Source organism: Melanaphis sacchari, unplaced genomic scaffold (assembly GCF_002803265.2).
Source record: "Melanaphis sacchari strain LSU unplaced genomic scaffold, SCAv2.0 Contig24_pilon_pilon, whole genome shotgun sequence".
NCBI lineage: Eukaryota > Metazoa > Arthropoda > Insecta > Hemiptera > Aphididae > Melanaphis > Melanaphis sacchari.
Window position 1 is genome coordinate 953,226 of NW_020271125.1, and position 22,199 is coordinate 975,424.

General features: G+C 25.6%; 3 protein-coding genes and 1 non-coding gene across 11 annotated transcripts in view; all 4 read right to left on the bottom strand.

The window, feature by feature from the left end:
- Positions 1–3,330, bottom strand: part of LOC112594975 (proton-coupled amino acid transporter-like protein CG1139) — a 30,156-nt gene extending 26,826 nt beyond the window's left edge. The window contains exons 1-2 of the mRNA XM_025340024.1: positions 3,076–3,330; positions 2,909–2,956 (exon numbers count right to left, since the gene is read on the bottom strand). The gene's annotated coding sequence lies outside the window, so the exon portion shown is untranslated. The remainder of the gene's footprint in view (positions 1–2,908; positions 2,957–3,075) is intronic.
- A 2,032-nt stretch (positions 3,331–5,362) lies between these two features.
- On the bottom strand, positions 5,363–9,457 carry LOC112595004 (MAPK regulated corepressor interacting protein 2). Its single transcript, XM_025340064.1, has 5 exons — positions 9,049–9,457; positions 8,176–8,336; positions 7,530–7,580; positions 6,819–6,869; positions 5,363–5,606 (listed from the first exon to the last, which is right to left on the bottom strand). Exons 1-5 carry the CDS (start codon positions 9,063–9,065, stop codon positions 5,536–5,538), a joined length of 351 nt encoding a protein of 116 aa, XP_025195849.1. The 5' UTR covers positions 9,066–9,457; the 3' UTR covers positions 5,363–5,535.
- Positions 9,458–15,740: 6,283 nt separating this feature from the next.
- Positions 15,741–22,199, bottom strand: part of LOC112594952 (la-related protein 4) — a 32,417-nt gene continuing 25,958 nt past the window's right edge. For 5 of the 8 annotated variants that reach the window (XM_025339981.1, XM_025339985.1, XM_025339987.1 and 2 more), the window contains 8 exons: positions 20,190–20,483; positions 19,922–20,100; positions 19,579–19,842; positions 19,250–19,450; positions 18,518–18,722; positions 18,023–18,449; positions 17,369–17,538; positions 16,989–17,032 (listed from right to left, as the gene is read on the bottom strand). In XM_025339981.1, coding sequence (XP_025195766.1) covers positions 17,423–17,538; positions 18,023–18,449; positions 18,518–18,722; positions 19,250–19,450; positions 19,579–19,842; positions 19,922–20,100; positions 20,190–20,483 — 1,686 coding nt within the window. In that variant the 3' untranslated portion in view covers positions 16,989–17,032; positions 17,369–17,422. Of the gene's footprint in view, positions 16,012–16,988; positions 17,033–17,368; positions 17,539–18,022; positions 18,450–18,517; positions 18,723–19,249; positions 19,451–19,578; positions 19,843–19,921; positions 20,101–20,189; positions 20,484–22,199 lie in introns of those variants that run through there. The other 3 variants (XM_025339982.1, XM_025339983.1, XM_025339984.1) reach the window with 3 other exon arrangements.
- LOC112595081 lies at positions 21,940–22,016 on the bottom strand. The gene has a single exon (XR_003114689.1). It is a non-coding gene; the product is annotated as a small nucleolar RNA Z195/SNORD33/SNORD32 family (small nucleolar RNA).

The following is a 22,199-nucleotide window of genomic DNA, read 5'->3' on the forward strand; positions in this document are numbered from 1 at the left end:
TGACTAACGCACGACATTTGCCAAATTCAACGTTAAGAAGCATCTATTTTACTCTGTTATTTTCAATATTTAAGTCAATTGACCTATTACCAAATTTACAGATAAGAATATTCTCTATACAACCCCGTAAGTTAGGTATTTTAATCTTAAAATTTACAAAATATTTACAACATTAAAATAGGCTTATGAGACTTGGCAATTAAAAGCTTCAATGATAAAAAGCTAACAAAACTATCTACGAGGTGCTGCCCCAGACAATATTCTTACATATTTTAAAGTGAATAATAAGACGATCATCTGCAACATTCAAAATAACAGTAAAACTAATCTTTCGAACGTTAAATTGACAGTTATCACGTTTATGCGTTACCTATAATAAGACGAAGACAACACGCGTGGCCATGTGGGTACCTAAACGTCCGGTGTTTCCGAATTGCGGACAAAGTTACAAAAACCGTGCGAGTTGTGGTCAAAATCTTAAAAGGTAACATACGAATTTAGGACACAAGTATAAGATACTAATTGCGAACAAATTTCCAATTATTATTTTTGATATTATAACGATCGTGGACACTGGGAAATTAATGTTTGATATTGACGATATTGAGGCAGTTTTCAAAAAACATGTTTGATCAGTTTAACTACAACCTTTCTAGTGCTTACTTAACATTTGTCATCTTTCTGATCATATATTTTGTGTATAAAAATGTATAGTGAAAAACTTAATTTTTTCTATTTCACGAACCGCAAATGCTTGTGAAAGTGTTCATGCTACCCTTAATGGAATGTTTTATCGCAGTAACCCTATTATATACCAATTTATCGACGCCTTAAATGAAGTACAGATTAATATACGAAAATGAATTGCACCTACTGCTGTACAAAATTTTAAACGAACAAAAATCTGTCAAAAAGGAAGTATTTTTCTGCAAAAAAATGATGCAGTATTCAAGTGGTGAAAACAGTAGAGTATCATTGATACAGGCTGTTTCTAAAAAAATGTTGCCCAAGTCCTGAAAAAGTGGTGAAAGGCATTATGATAGCGAAACTCGTGTCCGCAGTTGTTATTATATTATAAATATTGATCTAAATAATTTGTCCATAACGTCCTATTGCCCTAATGCGTACCTATGCACAAAGGTCGAAGAGTACGTAGCTGGTAATGAAACATTTCGAGATTTCCGACGAACAGTCATTGCGATCCGATTATCAATAGCCGCCAGCCGCCAGCCGCGAGTGCCCGAAATTTCAACGAACATATATGTTTATGTAATTTGCACCAAAAACAACGAAAAAAGGCGAATCAATTTTGGTCGTTTTTGCCGTATAAAACTAAATAAAATAATGTATTACCTATGCACGAGTAGTCTGCCCAATCTTGTAGGTACCTATAGGTAACCATACACAAATTGCGATTTGCGCCACTTCAAAATAATTTACAGATGATAATTGTTTTTAACTCATCGATGTGTATATTAAGTAATATTCATCATTAAGACGCACACAAAGTACAATTAAAAAAAAAATGTAAGCTAATGTAGTATAATCGTGCATATGGCCGTTTTAGACAGTAAATAGTAGTGGTTTAGGTATCTAATAAACTTTTTGTATAAATAAGTAATAACTAATATTTCAGAGTTCAATGTGTTAATACCTCATAAAAGACCTCTACTTGTGTAAAAATCAGGAATTTATTGTTCTAATGTGATTTATTTGCGTCTTGTGCACGATCGCTACAACTGACGTGGACATGTGGACTAGATAAATTTATCATCTTAATTCCAACGGTTGACAGCGTGCGACATAAGCGTCAGGCCATGTACATACCATTATAGGTATATAAGCTATTTGCAGCCATTACGTTTTCCGTCGTACCACAGATTACCTAAATGCGTATTGAAACGTGGCGCGAATTACGCGTTGTTATGTAATTTGTCGCAGATTACAATTCTACACGCTTAGACGTACAACCTATTGATAACGTAAATTACAAGTTGTAAAATTAACGCGAAATTCTATCTCCCGTTCCAACGGCATCTATACATACGGCGTATGGGTATGGAGTAAGGTGTAGTGCGTCCTTACAGCATTGTTCGCGGCATAATGTTAGCGCAAGACGTACTTAGACAGACAGGTACTTATATGAATTGATATTGCCGGGTGGGTATGACAATGAGACAAATAGAGGAGGTACCTACGTAGGTACTTTTATTTTTTCAACACTTAAGTGTAGGTAAGAAAATATGATTTGAAAAAAACTGTCGATCAATATTTTATGATCACGTCTCGAGGGTCAATTTTCAACCATTCCGAATACCTACTTTTAGAAACTTTTTTCTGCGATTAATACTGGATTACGTATTGTTATATTAATTTGTGCGTAATAAAATAAATCGTCGACTGAATCTGTATAACTAAATCGGTATAGATAACTTTTATTGTATAGTACGAATTACGATCGTATAGGTACCTAACGGCGATCTAACCTAAACGTAACCTCCACGTTCTATCGACAAAATGTTTGTACGTTCCTACGTATACCACTTCTACTCCTAGTAGGTAGTATTAGTATTAGGCGTACTCGCGTACTAATAAAGTAATAAATTTTACTTAATTGTTCTGTATACTACTACGCAGGTGTACATAGTATTAATTATTATTAGGTAGGTATATATAAGTAGTTACACGTTACACGACCATATTATTATAATAACAATGGAAAACAGCTATGGATAGATAGATAGATAGGTATAAATGGTATAATATGATATGCTAGATACAACGGAAGTCCGGAATCCCCTTCCAATAGATTACAGTAATTCACGAGCTGTATTGAGATTTCAGCAGAAGCGACCGATGTACATTTATTTTTTATTCGAAAAATTAATATACATAATATATTACCTACCTTACGTGAGAGATCGTGTGCCGGCGATTTCTGTTGGCTTTACTAAACCTAAACCATACATAGAGTGATTATTATTATTATTATTATTATTATTATTATTATTATTAGCAGTAGTAGCATAGTGACTAGCTAATGTTACTTTATGGTCTAAAAACTCAATACTCTACCGGATTCCTTTGCATAGGGTTCGTGATCGGAGTTACATAACGACGTAATAATAAATCCGATCATCGTGATCCTGGGGCCGCGAAAAAAAATTATCTGATAAACTGCTCGCAGCCATTGCACACTAGGTACTACACCAGTTACCGTGTAGCGTTTTGCTCTGTCTCAGTCCGCGTACTGTACAGTGACTAGTAGTTATAGTACACGACCCGAGACATAATTAACGCCTTTTCAACAATGATCTCACAAACCTCGACGAGCGATGACGGTAATATTACCGCCACACGGGGCATACTGCATAGTCCACACATTACCTAATCACAATAGTCTTGTGTACTGCGTAGTCAAGTTATTAAAATTAAACGCGAAAACATACAACTGCGAATTTAACGATTATCTCGGTCCAATCGTTATAATTATTTATAGAGGTATTTACCTATAAAAAAAAAAAAAAAAAACCGAGATTGTCCATCTATACAAAACATGTTGTTCTATTTCTGATAGGTACCAAAGCGCAGAGCAACACTATCGATAAAATGTGTAAATATTTTAATCAATGGCAATACCTGTCATCTCTCAAATAAAATTTAAGAAATAAATTGTTGTAGTCAACACTTTTATATGGGAAATACATCATTATAGGTGTGAGTACCCCCCCTCCCATCTATATAAATGTTGAATGTTACCTTTGCTACGACAAATATGAAATTCATGTATCGATCTGAGGACATAAACTTGTCGAAGTCTAAAATAAAAAGATAATCATGCGTTTTGAGTTAAAATTACCCACCGTACCATTTTCAATGGTTTATTTCATGACATTGGCCTTAGTAGCCAAGAAGTAGGTGTATACTCATAATATTATGGGTAAATGAGCGGTTATCGATATGACCACCAAGATTAATACAAACTTATAGATTATATTAATCAAAGCATTATTACATAAACATAAGTAGGTACTAAACAAATAACTATGAAGTGTTTATTACGTTTATATCATACAAAATAATTAGAAATGTAAAATATATATGTTTGAATAAGAAAACAGGTAAGTCAATATTAAAAATATAAGCAATAGTTAACTGACTAATACTATTGACTATAATTATTATAGTAATATAAGTCTTATTCATAAATATACTTTCAGTTTACTTGTGTTTTTAAATATTAGTAAAATCAATTATCAATTAAAATTGTTTTAATAGTTATAGACTTTTAGATATAATTTATTTTTTTTTGACAAATAATTTTTAATAAAATTAAAATACATTAAATTTGGAATTTCAGACATTAGTACTTAGTATAATAGTTAATAAAATAGTTTAAGTTTAAAATGCATTAATAATTAAATGAATCAAGAGAAATAGAATTTTAACTCGTTAAGTAATCAAAGTAAAGAAAATATATATAAGCGAGTATAAACTGAGTTTTATTTTTAATATCTTATGTGGCACAGATAATCACTTTTTAAAACTTTTATACAAGATTACATGAATCTCAATACTTTGTTAATAGTTTTAAGAACCAAAAAAAAAAAAAAAGAAAACAATTTTTTGTTATTTTAAAAAAATATATGTGTATAGTAATAATATTTTGTCATAAATTCAAAAAAAAAAAAACAATCACTTTGAGTATAAAATAATTTATTAAAAAAAAAAAATAAATGATAACTTTAAATAAAACACATTTTTTTTTTTTTTAAGAATGTAGCGGTATACATTAACTATTTTAATGCTTAATTATATATAAAATATATAGCTATTTATAATACTAAAAATAAATTTACTGATTTACTTAATAAATCATTAAAAATTACAATGTTAAATTATCTACATTGGTTTGGTTAAATACTCAAAAATAATGTGAAATATCATAAATATATTGCAATAATAGTTTTTATAACAAGAATCTTTAACAATTCTGAGTTTTTAAATAAAAATAATTGATAAATTGACAATAATCATTAAATTAGAAGTATTTTATTGAAAAACAAATTATAATTTAAAATAAAATAAATTGTAGAAGAGTTACATCATAAGTCATAACTATAATAAAAATAAAATATATAATAACGAATACACATGCTACTCTAAAATATCCAATTACTTGGAATGTCAAATTTATTTATGGGAATAAATGTATTTAATCCCTACTCTCTAAATCTAAATATATAAATTATATATTTTAGTTTTGAAAGAGTAATTTAAATTAAATAATACTTGTTTATTTTTTTTTTTTTTTGCCATCATGATCAAATTTTTAATTATAAAAATATTATGGCATGTCATAAATAAATATTAGAACATACCTGCATGAGGCTGATGATTAATAAATAATAGCAGATAATAAAATATAATTTAATTGTCAGTATCAAGACATTAGGCATATGCCATTTTGTATATTAAATAATTGGAAAAAAAAATTAACTGAAAAATACAATACAATATATTAGTGTAATAATATTAGGAACGTTGTTGGTATCGTTGAATAGTTTGTTTTCCCCACCAAGCTTCTAGATCAAAGGGTTTAAATCCTGAAATAAATAAGTATAAAACATATTACTTGGTACATAAAATATTATAATAACTCTCTAAAATTATTCCCCCCTGAATCAATATATATTATTTTACACTAAAAATTAGCTAGAAAATAGGTTATTTGATTTTACCCAAAATAAAATATCATAATATCTACATTTATTAACTATCATCATTCACATTATAGACTTATCACTCAATTTAATCAATAAAGATTAATAAATCAAACTCAAATTATCTATACTATTAAAAGCATATAGCTCATAGGTTTCTTGGTACACTTCACAATATTTTGTGAATGTTTATAATTGTTTTTTTTTTTTGTGTATTTTGTAATAGAAATAATAAATAGAGATGAAATATGTATATTAGTGAATATTGTATTGACAATAATGCTATTATGACGTATTGAAATATATTTATATATAAATTTAACAATTTTTAAATTATTTAACAATAATTCTTGAAAATAATACATTTATTAATGATATTGTTTAAAATTATTACTTTTAATTTTTTGTCCGGAGGGAAATAGTTCAGTTTGAAGGACGGGGAAATGTCCAAAGAATGGGTGGAATATTCTAAATTTAGGTATTACTTTTATATATGCTATAAACAACAGCAATAAAAAATGTTTTAATTATTTTAGGAAATAAGCCAAATCCATTTAAGGAAATCAGTTTTAAAATGTTTAACGTGTCACAACGCCAATAGCACAGCAAGTATTATTCTCTGGTATATTTACCTACTAATTATTAAGGTAAAGCAAATTCAATAACAAATTGACCAAATTACAATTTTTATTTAACAATTAGATGATTCAAATATTATTATAATCTAAATAAAAGGTAAGTAGTTCAAATAACTGCATTCATTATATTAATAAAATATTAATATTACCTATAATGTTAAATATGTAAAATAAAATTTTAAGAGGATGTGATACCCGCATTTGTTGTCTCCGTCTTACAAATGCATAACATAGTAAATTTTACGCTTAGCAGATCACGTTTTGCTTCGTTAGTTTAAAAATTAGAGTGAATTAGCTTCTGATAAAATTTAAAAGTAAAAATATTATTTAAACGATCTTATGGGCTTTTTACTATATTTTAATTTTGAAGAAAATTATAAGTATTTTAAAACTGTAAACTTAATTTTATAAATAATAAAGAAAACAAATATGATTTAATAAAATGTATGCATAATACCTTTTAATGTATCACTATTTCCTTCTTCGTAGAACTGTATATGAAAACGGCCTAAAAAATTATAAAATAAACAATGTATTATTATTAATTTTAATACTCCTTAAACTTAAATAACTATATTAAAATTTAATATAGAAGAAAAACCATATTTTTCCTGTTCACTTTATTTTTTTTTAGAATAATTGTATTAACTTTTTTACTAACAGAGGATGCAAAAACATGTGCCCTAGGTATACAAGTATATTGCACTTTTTACAGCGGAAAAATATAAGTTGTATTAAGAACTATTTTACAAGCAATTGTAATAGGTTCTACAGTGATAATAACTATTATCTAGTATATGCTAATTCAGCTGCTCTTTGTTGATGATTCATATTATTTGATTTTACTAAGTATGAGTGAACAATAATTTATAAATAAGCATGACTATGCAATAGAGTAAGCATTAACAACTAAGCACCATTTTCAATAATACTGTTAGTGATAAATTGAAATGTTATGCATTTCAAATAATTCAGTTATAGTTGATTATAAATGACATTAATTAAAAAATAAAAATGATTTAAAAAAACAACAAATTTAATATATAATGATGTTTTGTTACTTGTTAATACAACTCAACTTTAATTGTACGTATGATTAAACCTTATATTTTATTGAGTAACGCCATAGTTAAAGAATTTTAATAATTTTTAAGGATAAAGAACTCACCATTAGATCCTTGGTTTCCATTTTGATATTCTTGAAAAATAACATTCCATGCTAAAACATTAATAATAAAAATTACAAATTATGAATTACCATTAACTAAAGGTGTAGGCGAGATTTTTTTGTAGAATAATTGTAATAGAGATAACATTCTTTTACTTTTCATATACATAAGACAAATATTATTAATTTAAAATTTTTTTTTAGTTTACAATATAAGTTTTATATTTTTAAGTTATATGTGTTAATTTTAATATTTTTAAAAAAAAAAATTAAAAAGAGGATATTCAGAGGTCAATGTATTAAAAAGTAATTCTAAAAGTACTCTAAAATATCTATAAATTACTTAACTCTAATTTAAAAATGTACAGTACTATATTAAAAAATATTATCAACTACATTTTTAAAATTGAAAGATACTACTGCAGATATAATTTGAATATATCAATGTTAAGTAAGTTTTAGTTTAACTTAAAGTTATAGTAAAAGTTTAAGTTAAGTTTAACATAATATATTACTTAAGATTTAGATAAAAAAATATATCATTATAAGATGTTTCAGTCATTGATTAGTACTGAAGTTAGGACAAATAACTTTTTACTATACATATACCTATAATATATTATTTTATACACAATATAATACTTACAACCACCAACAAAATGAATAAGTTCATCATGTTGTGACAAATTATTTCGATCATTTGTCGCAGATGAATTATGTTGTGTTGATAATGGAAGGGGTTGTGCATCACGAGTTCTGGCAGAAGGTCCAGTTAAACGACGTCCCATGATAGATGTATTATTCACCCTAAAATTTAATGAATTTAATCAAATTTATAATATTATTTTAAGTATACATATATAATAAAATGCTATAAAGTAAATATTTTTGATATTATGTTTAAAATACTTTAGTACTGAGAAAAAAACAATGGAACTTAGTTGAACCAATTTCTATTATTTGAGAGGAAAGTTATGTCAAAACAACACAATAGTGGTGACACAACCAAGAAATTTTAGAACAAGTATCCTAAACACAAAATTAATGGATGGGTGGGTACTGCCTTATTACTAGTCAATGGGTAGCTCTCTGTTGTCACTGAATGATTTTTTGCATAGAGGAACTGTCAGTATTAGTATTTTAGAGGTAAATAAGTTGAAACAATTTTACTGTTTCTGGAACAAGAATTATTTATGACACCACTGCAACGCAATGAAGCTAGAAGTGAACTATAACAGTGGAAGAAGTTCAAAACACTTAAAAGTATATAATTATTTTGTTAAAGAGTCTAAAGATATTAATGTGGTACGTTGAGAGAAATCATTTACTGAACGCCACGCATACACAGGTTAAGTATCAATGTGGTAGATGAACGAGCGAGTTATCCGATTAAAACAAAATTCGCTTTTAGAGCACGATTTATTTCACCTCGACTTGTATCGTAGGCGATCAGATACTTAAAGTTATAATATTATTATCGTAATAAAATGTTATTAACAAGTTTTAAAGGAAAACTTACCCAGTAATCTGTGTCATTGGCTTTTGAACGGCCTCTGATCAGTCTTATACAAGAGTACAAGACTGTGTGGGTTATGGTACAACAATGATAATATTAATTGATGCGGAACAAATATATTATAATTGACAATTTATTGTGAAATATTATTCACGAAAAACAAAAACAAAACAAAAGAAAAGTTTGTGTCGTCAACTGTGACCTGCGAGTGCGACGCACTACGATAATAACAGTTACTATCACCGACGAAAGAATTATTGGCAAACAATACAACTTACTATACCACGACAGATTGCTAAATGCATTTTGAGCAATTATAGTGACAACACGGGTAAAGTGATAATAATACAATATTATGCTATGCCACACTTAAGACCACAGTACAGTTAGTACACAAGACAGAGCACCAGACGATGAAATTTTACTATAGAAAATACTGTTTTATTTATTTAAAAATATCATGGAATAGAAATAAACATTATATCAAGTGAAAAAACATTTATCGTTTTTGAAAATATTTTTTTTACTTCCCTAATTTAAATAATTAATAGATATAATAATTAGTCAAAAACGTTCTAAAAAAAATATCATACATTTCTCTATTTTTTAGATTTAGAGCAGAGCGATGAACATAGGTATAGATTTTACAGTGATGATGACGTGTGTTTTTTATTCATTATTATACACTTTGGAGAAAGAAAAGTGCTTCATTTTCCAAAAAAGGGGATGGTTTTTAGTAACAAATTAAATATAGTTGGTACTTGAACGCTTAAAAAAAAAAAAAATCTTTTTTAATTTTATAATCTGTAGAAACAAAAACGAATATTTTTATGTAAAACCAATTTTCGACGAAATCAATTTTGTTTTTTTGTGATGCAACTCGTAAATTAATTATCGTAGATACTTGAAAGTTGAAATATTCACCAAATATCCAAATGTTTATATTATCGTTATGGCATTGATTTAACGTGTGATCTACAAAATACAACAAATACACTTCCTATTATTGTTCGTATAAGCCCCTATCTGTAATATTACGTAATATAATCTACGTGTAATGTGTATACTATATATATACATATATAAGTACATACTGTGTTTTCACAAATTTAAGGAACACTGAATTTTTCTGCCAATTCGTATTGAAATAAATCGATTTTTTTTACAAGCTAGTGGTATATAAATACACATTATAGCTGATACATTTAAAAAATTTTATCGTTTCGGTATGCGCATGCGCAATAAAAATATATTTTTTTTTAAATAGTAATACTCATTTTGAACATCGTATTTGAATAAGTCTAATTTTTTAAGATAATGTTTGTGTATCAATTATGGTTTTAAATTAAATTTGATTGAATAAGCCATTTCAATTTTAATATAAAATATATTTCTACGATTTATTATAGTGCATAAAACCATTTATTATTGATTTAATTTTTAATTTGGAACCATAGGTGATAGGTAGGTAGATGACTATCAACTTATCTCAAAAAATTAAATCTATCCGAATCCGAATATGGTGTCCAAAATACCTAAGTATTACTATTTAAAAAAAATATATTTGATAACGCATGCGCCTGCCGAATGATAAAAATTTTGAAATGTACCTGTAAATTTGTATTTATATACTACTAACCACTAATAAAAAAATTCGATTTAGTCCTATAGTCCGCCCTAGAAGTTCAGTGTTCCTTAAATTGGTGAACACGGTTTATATTTCATTTAGGTATATTTACCTACGTGCTTTGTAATCTTAACTTTTAAGTCTGCTGAATGTTCAATTTTTTTATCATTTATAAAAACTACATATTAACTATTATCTGTTATTAATAATTACTTCGTAACTATAAATGCCTCCGCCACAAACCAAGCTTAAAAGAGGAAGTATTCATCATTTCGTTCCTGTTTATATTGATTAATAATTGTATACAATTTAATGGAATAAAATAAAAAATGATTTACAGCATAATATTATAAAGGTAGGTAATGAAAAAACGTTAGAAATAAAAAGTACATATTGAATGCAGTGTTGCATAAATCGTAATCTGATTAATGATTACCATTAAAAATATGTTAATTTGTAATCATGACTAATTTCAATGTTTTATGATTAATGATATTTCAATAACAATTTTGGGCTGAACAACAGCTATATTTTTAAATATAATTTTTAAAAATACCTATATAGTTTATTGATCAGGGTAGGTATAATGTAATTATAAGTGTATTACACTTATTGGTTAGTAGGATGTAAAATAAAAAACAAAAGAAATAAGAAATAACTTTAACAATGATATAGGTACGTAATTTTTATTTATAATTATTTTTTAATGATTAACTAAATGTTTTTAAGGTAATTATAATAAATTCAATCCATATGGATAGGTATCTAACTACAATAATAATAATTTAATAATGACGATATTGACATAATAATAAATAATATAAAAAACCGTAATATTTGTATAATATATTTACTTTTATACAACACGTTTTTCAAATAGTTTATCTGATAGTTCATATAACTTCTTAGTTAATTTAACATAGTTACAAATAAAAGTTTTTCCACAGGTATCGACGACGGAAGTGGAGTACATTGTATTGACTTAAAAATTGTTTAATAATTAATAAGATACCTACTTGTGGAGATTATTGAGATCCTTTTCTTCATTGAAAAAGAAATGTAGAATTTCTAATTTTTTGATATTGTTATACCAGTTGAAGCCGATCAAAAAGATCCGAAGTCATAAAGTCGTTCATTGTTTGATTTATAGGTAATTTGACTGAAAGTCTTATGTGGCGATGTGTATTATGCACGAATCATTTTGTCTGCTGTTCTTTTGAAAATATGAACGAGCAACGAGCCTATCATGATTTTCTGCTATTACACATGTTCACTAACGCTTTTTAAAACACGGATACGATAATGCTGCTATTGAAGCATTAAGAAATTTAGAAAAAGAAAAATCTAAATAAACATTATTTATTTTTAATCGAATATTAATCAATTACGCAAAGTACTAACTTCATGTTGATTTTTAAAAACTTCAAAAACTGTCCACTATCAAGTACTTCACATTTTGTTCATGTACATCACACGTTAAACCAATGCCATCGTTTAATATTGACCATAAAATGTTCTAATTATTTCGACTATGGTGTAAAAACTGTAATTAAACAATTAACTAGCATTACTTATAGTACACACTGCTCAGGTGAAGTTTGAGATTTTCAGGTAGTAGGTAAGGATTACTCAGGAAATAGGATAACCTGTTTGGGTGAAAAAAAATATAAAAACATATTATTGTACAATTACCATATAATTGTTAACATATCTATGATAAAATACAATAAAACAAGGTCTGCTATTTGTTTTTCATTAAATATAATGTATGTATTTATAAGATTAATAATCAAATATCACAAAAATTCCAAATCAAACAAGACTCCATGAACATTAAACACATAAATTTGTACGCCATCCATTAGGATAAACCGTACACAAATTTAAAAAAGAGAAAAACACAACTAAATAAAGCTTTAATTATTAGTATATATATTTTTTTTCTTACTAGATGGTCATGAAATCCAGTTTGAAAGAACATTATTATTTACACCTTAACAATTACATAACCACGTTTATTCTTTTTTAAATATTCATATTATTATAATTATCAGTATAATAATAGTTTTTACGAATTTTAAAAAATATAAATATAAATAAGTTAAAATAGTTTTCGATTAAAACAGAAATAAATGGATCAGTCAACTGGTTTCAAACGTTAATGCGATTTGAAATTATAATTATTATAACTGTACATCGTGTTACCGTTTGAATTTCACATGTAACAATTTATTAATAATATATATTATGATCAATAAACACTCAGTTTTTATAAGATAATTATTATTATATAATATTGTAACAAAAACAGTGGAATTAGGCACAACAGTACAGGTTAATGGAAATCTGGCAAAGGGGATGTAATAATAAAATCATGAATAATATTATATCTAACACAATATAAAATACTAGGGCTGGCTGTAAACTCTATATAATATAAAACCCGGAAGGCCTACATAAATACTAAATAGGTAATGTCAAAAGTCATTTATAATAATATGCTAAAACTAAAATGATCAATTAGAAAACAATTTTATGAAATAGATATTAGGTTTATGATGCATGCACCATAGGCTTAAATATTATCAATGAAGTAGTCTACCTTGGGAATTAATATTTTTGATTACCATAATATAATGATAACAAAGAGTATACTTTTAAAAATATTATTTATTTATATATAAATTGAATATATATTAGTAAATTTGACTTAAATTATAAAACAAAACATTTACAACAAATAATGGAACTAAATGATTTCAAAACAAGTCATCAAGGCAAGTAAAAGAAATAATAATTTAATACTATTGAGCTTCGATATTCATTTATTTTTGCAAATAATTCAATGACTACAAAAGAATATACATTTGACATCTAAAGAAAATAAAAATTCAACAAACCAAAAAAATTATATTATCAAACTTTTGTAACCTGTTATTTAATTAAAATGTATTATAAAGAAATTAATTGATTTTTTTTTGTTTTTATATTTTTATATTTTTATTTGAAATATTTTTTTTTCAGTTTCCTTCAACTAGGAAGGAATATACATCAATACATATTTGCATATACAAATTGTGTCAGGGCATGGTCAAAAAAAAAGAAGAAAATATATTAAATGACAGCCAAATTTCTAATTTTCCAATCAAGCAAACCCTTCACCACAATTATTTTCAAAATATATTTAAAATAGTGTAATTTTAAAACACTATGCGCTTGTATTAATATTTATTAATGGTAATGATAAAGATTCAAATGTAATATTTTTCAGTCACATGACTATATAAAAGATACATTTATTTACCAAGGCAGTTATTTATATTTAATAAAATATATACATTTTGTATTAATTATATATTACTAGGTAGTAGGTACATGGTTAATTATGTTCAAAAAGCAGGTTTGCAATCATATTCAATAATATCTTACACGTTTTTTTTTTTATTTAAGTAAATAAAAATCAGATAATAAATGATTGGAAAATCAGTTAATAAATTAAACCATAAGCTAACACACATTGTATAGACATGTATGAATATATATATATATATTTATCAATATTAGCCTCCCATGACTAGTACTAAGGGAAATTATTTCCTAATTCCACTTAAATATGTATATGTTAATTATTTAGCTATTTAGGTATTTAAAAAAAAAATAACAAAGTATGTACATGATTAATAAAAAAATATACATTTTGTCAAAAGAAAAAATGTCATCCCAGTATCCTTCCAACTAATTACATTTTTAAATGTTCTTGAAATGTAAAATTTAAATAATATCCAATATCGAGACATTCAAAATAAAGATTACAAATAACACAATATAACCCAAAATAATTAAACAACTAAAAACAAAAAAGATAAAACAAACAAACAATACTTAATGGGGCTTCCATTATGAGCTTTTTTTTTCTTATTTTCATATTTTGTTATATTATATATTTTATTTAAGCCATATACCTACTCTATTTTAAAACAATAAACAACAAACATAACACATATATGGCCATTACTATACATTGGCGAATGTATCAACCACAATGTAACAATAAACAAAATAATAATAAATTAATAATAATAATAATAATAATAATAATAATAATGATAATGATAATAATAATAATAATAATAATAATAAATTTTTGTTTTTAATTTTTTCATCAAACAATGAAAATTAATAGACAAATCAGTGGCAATTAAATTAAAAGCATATATATAATATTTACACCAGATGATTTTATATTGAATGTATTAATAGTGTTTTTATATTTAAATGTTAGCAAATTTAAATGACAAATATTATGGTAACTAAAAAGGCAAATTATGCAAAATATTTTTGATTTGAAGGTATTTTTCTTAGATAATATAGTGTTATATAAAAATCTTTTATCATAAAACCAGTTAACAGTTTTTTAAATTATCCCAAAACAAAAATTTATGACTTGATGAATATCCAAAAAAAAAGTTGATAGCAAAAAGAAATCAAACAAATTAAGTAGGTATGAACTCATTTAACATATAACTTTAAAACAAATATAGAAAGAAAGTTTTTGTAAGGATCATAAATAAAGATCAATGTTAAATTTAAATTAGTACATTTGCAAAAAGTATTTATGTAAATTGAGCAAAACCGACCAAATGAATTTAGCTATTTTCGAATTATTCATCTAGCATTAAACAATGTTTTGTTCTGATGTTAATTTATAACTTTTAGCTTGATAGTATGTAAAATGAAATGTGTTAAGTTTTAATGATAAGTTATAGGATAAAAATAAGACAGAAAACCCCAAACAGAAAACTCTCATCAAATAATTTACATTTAACTATATCATATTATATAAGATTAACTATATTTTATACATTTGAAATCAATTTATTAAATGTATTGTTGACCATTTGCAATCATGGCCGCAATAAAAATTAAAAAAAAAATCTAGTCTACTAACTAAACTTAATTTTTAATATATATATATTTCTATTATTTCATTTTTCATTTAAATTTGGAAACATTTTTAGAAGACATTTTAATCAGAATAAATTATAAATAAAATTTTTCTTCTAAAAAAAAACAAAAAAAAAACCTGATGTCTACTTATTATGTTTAACCATAAAATATTGTAGCATTGTTCTACCATAAGATATAACTAGAACACTTCTACTCCGATTTTATATATATAATATATATTTTGTATATGAATATCAGTAAAAATTAAACTAAAAAAAAGTTAAATAAGAATGTAAAAAAAAAAAACAAAATAAATAAATAAAATTGGTCGAATAACAGATGTGGATGACAAATGTATCATATCGTTTCATGGGATAATTTAACACTTTCATCTAAAATAATACAATCAATAAAAATTAATATAATTTAGTGTAAAATACAAATAATATTGCATTCATTTTAATGTTTATAAAATTACTTGCATGATACTGTTAAAATAAAAGACAAAACAAAACAACATTGCTTATAAGTATAAATAAAAGAAATATACCTGTTTATAAGCATTCTGTAATTTAAAAATCATCTGAACTAAATAATTAATGAAATATATAACAACACTGTGATAAACAAACATAAAAAAAAAAATCAAACACCTCTTTATAAATTACTTCAAGCTTTTAAATTTTGTTCAAATCCATTCAGTCAATACTCACAAAATTTTTTTTATACATTGAAAAAAAAAAATGTATAAGTACTTACAATAACAATTATCAAATAATGTCAAAAAATAAATATCAATGAAACTGAAAACTTGAGGATATTGCAAGCTTACTAAAATGTAATAACAAAATTAGATGTTATTGATAAATTAAGTTGAAACATAGAAGTTACTTGTTAATATTCAAAGTAATTCATAATTATGCTATGTTAATGCAAATTATGATTACAAATAATTCAAATTAATATTTATATATATATAATATATGTGTATATATATAATACATATATAAATATATGACATACAAATATAAACTAATGCATGTTAATATATAATTTTTTATCACAGTTATGTTATTTAAATCTTTTAATATATACATAAACATAAGTATATATGAATATATCTAAATAGGAGAGTTTTGTTTCAAGGTTGTTTTGTTTTATGCATTTTTTTTTTTTTCATAAAAGGAAACAATCATAAGATATTAAACTTATGTAAAAAAAAAAAAAAACTAACAATAAACATAATAATTTGGACAAATTGAATAGAATATAATGACAGTAGGACGGGGAAATATTTATCTATCACTGTTTTCAGCCTATCAATTTAAGCATAAAACAATGTTACAATTTGTGTGTCGATACTGTCCAGTTCCTTCCACTTATTTGCCATACTTGTAGTGAATTGTTTTTATACTGAAAAATTAACCAACAATAACCTTGTGCTTTTAAGCTTAAGTTAACCATAATAATTTTACATAGCATAAAAATTAGGTTGTTACTAAAATAATAAAATAAAATGTATTGATATTATGGGAATAAAAATATGTAACAAAATTAATTAAATTTATTAATGTTTTATCACACATCATTTTTACAATAAATGCAAGTGCTGAAGAATTTATGATGTTCTGGATATTTACTTAAAGAAAAGAAATCATTTACTAATTGTACATAAATTTCAATTTAAATGTTAAAATACTTTATTTTTAAACTTAATATTGCGATTGTTAAATTAATTTTAATACTTACAGAACCGTAATTTATTAGTTGAGTTACAACTAATACACAGGCCTTATATACATTTTATTTAGGAGACTTGGTACGATTGAATTTTGATGATCTTTCTTTCCGGGGAATCGTTCCTCGTTCATTATTTGCTGTTTTGTGTCCTTTACCAGACCGATTAGTTAGAAGACCATCTGAAATATGCATAATTAAATCAATATACACAAAATAACAATTTCTACACACTATATTAGTTATTTAATAAAAGAATTATAACAATTCCAATTTTATGATTTATTATAAAATCTGTATTGAAAGTAATTTTAAAATACAACTAAACAATTATATGAAATTTAATATAAAAGCCAAAAAAAGTGATATTAAAATAAAAAAAAGAATAATTATATTTAGTATAACTTGGGAAAACAGATTGGTAAACTTTTGTATCTGCATTGTGCATATCAAATAAAATACATTTAATTTTCTACCTATAATAATTTATTTTATAATCTATTTTTCCTAATTAATAAAATTTTATTGGACAATTGTGTGTGTCACTAAAAAAAACGAATAACTCTGTGACACATGCATCATAACATTGTCATCTCTAGCTTAGAAATATACAGTGATAATATTTTAATTTAAAATAAAATAATATAAATAAAACTGCCAATATACCTGTTGTAATGTTTGATTGTTTAGATTGGGGTATCACAGCAGGTATGGAAGTATCTTCTTTTTTTTCTTCTTCTACAATAGGAGATTGCCCAAATGTAATAATGGTAGGAATATGACTCTCATTCCTTTCTTTGTGATGTTGTGCTACTTGTGCATAACTTAGTTTATGACCAACATTTGGAGAACCATTCCCATTAAGAATGGGATTGTTGTTAGCCATATCTGCAGAAAATGTAGCAGGTGGTTGTGGTATGACACAAGCACATTGTGATGGCGAAGCAGCCTTATGATTTGATACAGTTGGTTTAGTAATAAGAGATGTACCATTGGCTTTAGGCATAGTAGGTGGTATGTCAGATTTCGCTGGCATTACAGTCTTATCTGTAGGATTTATTATAGAATTCGAAGTCGTAACAATATCCTGAACCTAATAATAAAATAAAACATTTTAGTTTATTCTTCATTAATTAACACAAATGTGTGCTTAACAAATACCTTTGGGTGCAAATTAATAGAGCTCATAGACATATTTGATACATCATCAATAATTGCAGTCACAGGTACAGACCCAATAGAAGGCACTGATTGTAAACCATTTGGTAGACTCTCTGAATTCACAGTTAGGTCCATATCATCAGTCTTAGATACAGAGGGTTCAGGCAGAACTGCTGACATACTAGAAGATGAAAAAACAGTAATCCTATAAATTAAGTCAGTAATAATAAAATGATAAGAGTATATTATAAATAATTATTAATGTACTAATGAATAACCAGAAGTATATATTATAAAAAACATGGTAACCAAATAAATACAAAATTTCAACTTAATATATTAAATTATTTTTAGCCCAATAATTTATCATTGCAAATTTATAATAAAACTTTTTGTTCTTTATTCTTGAAAATTATTACTGCCAAATAGAGAAAACTAAATGAACATACATAAGAATTATTTCACTATAAAAATGTTTGAAATTCTTAGTTCAACATAAAGTAATATTAATGGTTTAGAAAAGAAATTATTCACATAATAACTTAAAACAATAAATACATGTACAACTAAAATACAGGTTCTTATCTTATTTTATAATTTTTTGAACTTGGCAAAAATAAATAAAATCTATTTTAAGCAGCAAAATATTCCAAGTTAAAAAAAATTACTTTAGCAGTAGTCTTATTTAATATCAAAATTATTAAGATCTTCACTAAAAGTTTTAAAAATTACCTAGAATCAATGTGATTACGAGGTGACAACTGGTCATGGGGCAATGAAGTTGGTGACTGGTGTGGTATAGACACAACTTGAGGTGGTAATGGAGGGAACGCATCAGCAGCCAAATCAAAACTACCAGTTGGTGGCTGTGGCATAGCTCCTATGGTTACTACTTCTGGTCCTATTTCATCATCTTTCTTCCTTCGCCTATATCTATATGACACAAAATTAAATAATAATTGAAAATTAACTGAAAATCAGATCATAAATCTAATTATTATTATTTTCTACTTCGATAATCAAAATGAAATGCTAAAAGAATATTAAAAAAATATAAATACCTTGGTGGCAATGTTGTAGGATCTTTTGGGATGTTGATTGTTCCACTTGACTGTCTATCAACTACAGTAGAATCTTGATTGTCAACACAGTTTCTGGTTGCGTTGGAAATATGCAACGATCCACTACTACTAGATGACTTAGTTAGACTTCCATTTGACGTGTAACTACCAGGACGAGATGGTAAACCACTATCCGAAGCTGAACTTCGGTAATATTCACTACCACTAACAGAATTATGACGCATTTTTCCATTGGTACGGCCACTATTTAAAATCAATTAAAATTTATGAAAATTAGAACAAAAAAAAAAAAAATGTATTATTATAGTATTATACTACTTACGGTGCACGTGAAACATTATATCTTGAATTCTGAGGTTTAGAAAAAGCTCCTTGGGGAGCCAATCCATTCACAGAAAATATGCCACTAAGATCTGTAGTATAATAGGCACCTGTTGCAGGATGAGCCCAATGTTGAATCATATTTGTAGGATAATAAGGTGACTGCTGTTGCTGCTGTAACTTATTAATCATATACAATAAAATTGTTCTTATCAAAAGTTATTCAAAAATATAAATAAACTTATAGAAAAATAATTTAATTAACTTACATATACTTGCAAATTAGCAGCAGCATAATTGACTGGAGCATATTGAGCTGGTCCTCCATTTGTATAAAACAATCTGGCAGCTTGAGGATGTTGGGGAGGTGGTGCTGGAGGTCCAGATTGTGTAACACCTGGACCTTGATCTATATATGGGTTGATAGGTTGAGCTTGCATTGGCGGGGTTCTAAAACCATTTACCGTTTTCATACCTGGAATTCCAGCCACAGCACCAGGTGATATTGGTGCAGCCATGCGATTCATTGGCTTTGCTTTGATACGTGCCATAATTGGTCGACCCTAAAGTAATAAATATGAAAATGAATTATGTATGTTCAAAATCATAATTTAATCATAACATTTTAAAATGTATACTTTTCCCATATTTTTTATTGAATAAGTACCAACTATAAATACCTAAAGAGAATAACAACAGTAGTAACTATCAGTAATCATCAATACACTTATGATATAAAACATATTAAAATATACATACTATAATACAATATTTAAGCTTCATTTAAGAATGCATATAATAATCACTTAATTGATAATACATGATAAATTATTGTCATGAAAAATTAAATTACCTTCATTCTTTATTTCAAATTTAAATCCAGAAATTAAAAATGCATGATCATAGAACACATATTCAAAATAATACTTTATGAGATAATGTAAATATACCAGTCAAAAAATGTATAACTATAAACTACAATAAATTAAAATCAAATTTATGTGTATTTAAAATAAACTAAAAATAATAAATTGTTAAATTGTAAAATTGGCATAAAAAACTATAGAAGCACTGAAAATAGAGTAATTTAACTCTAACAAAAACACAAAGATTATTTAATATTAATTATTTCTTCACAATTTTTTTATTTTAAATATAGATTGAAAAAAAAACAAACTTAGCAATATACAGCGTGTTTCCTTTTAGAGATAACACAATATAATTTAGTCCAGTGACTTCAGATTGATATGAGGTTAGCAGGTGGAGATAGAGAATACATAAATACTATTTCGTGAATTTTTTATGTGCACACGCGCAATATATTTGTATATATATATTTTTTTTTAATGGCAATAAATGTATAAAATACAAATTTTGATAGATAGATATTTTTTTCTATCAACCATAGGTTAAGAAATTGTAATTTAAATCATTCAATGAAAAAAAATTGTAGGATCACATAGAAATTTGTATAAATCATAACATAATTATTAAAAACTTTAATGATTTAAATTACAACGTTAACTCATCATTCAGTTAAATTTGATTTTTGAGCCATGGTTGGGAGATATTTTGACCTAAAAATGTATGTTCTGTCTATCTGAATTTAATATTGAAAACACCTGTTACTATTTAAAAAAAATCATAAGTTGTATATTGCTCAAGCGCAGACTAAAAAAACTTAAAATTTTAAAAACATTAAAAAATGTGTATACTTGTATTCCCCATTTTCTTCCTAAAACTTCATATCAATTAGAGGTCACTGAACTAGAATATTTTGTTATATTTAAAAGAAAAGCTAAATATTAAATTAAGTATAAAAAAAATTTAACATTAAAATTTGATCAATGAACTAGTTGAAAATGTGTAGTCAGAGTAAAAATATAACATAGATAATCTAGTACTTTATCATTGGTTACTTCTTAAGTGACATTTGAACAATAAAAAAACGCATAGTTAATAGTGTTAATACCTTATTATTAATTAAATCAAAATTGAAGAACAGTAATTAATAAAAATAATGCATCAGTTGGTAGTGCATGTAATTAACAATCACTAAAATTCATTAAATATGATATTTTATCATCATAAGCATTATTTTTCTTAGAAAAATTTAATTTTAAAATAGTCCTGACAATTAAAAAAAAAAATAATAATAATTAATCAAAATCAAAATAACAATACATCAGTTGGTAGTGCATGTAATGAATAATCACTAAAATTCATTATGTGTGATAAATTATCATCATAAGCATTGAATTATTTTAATTAAAATTGTA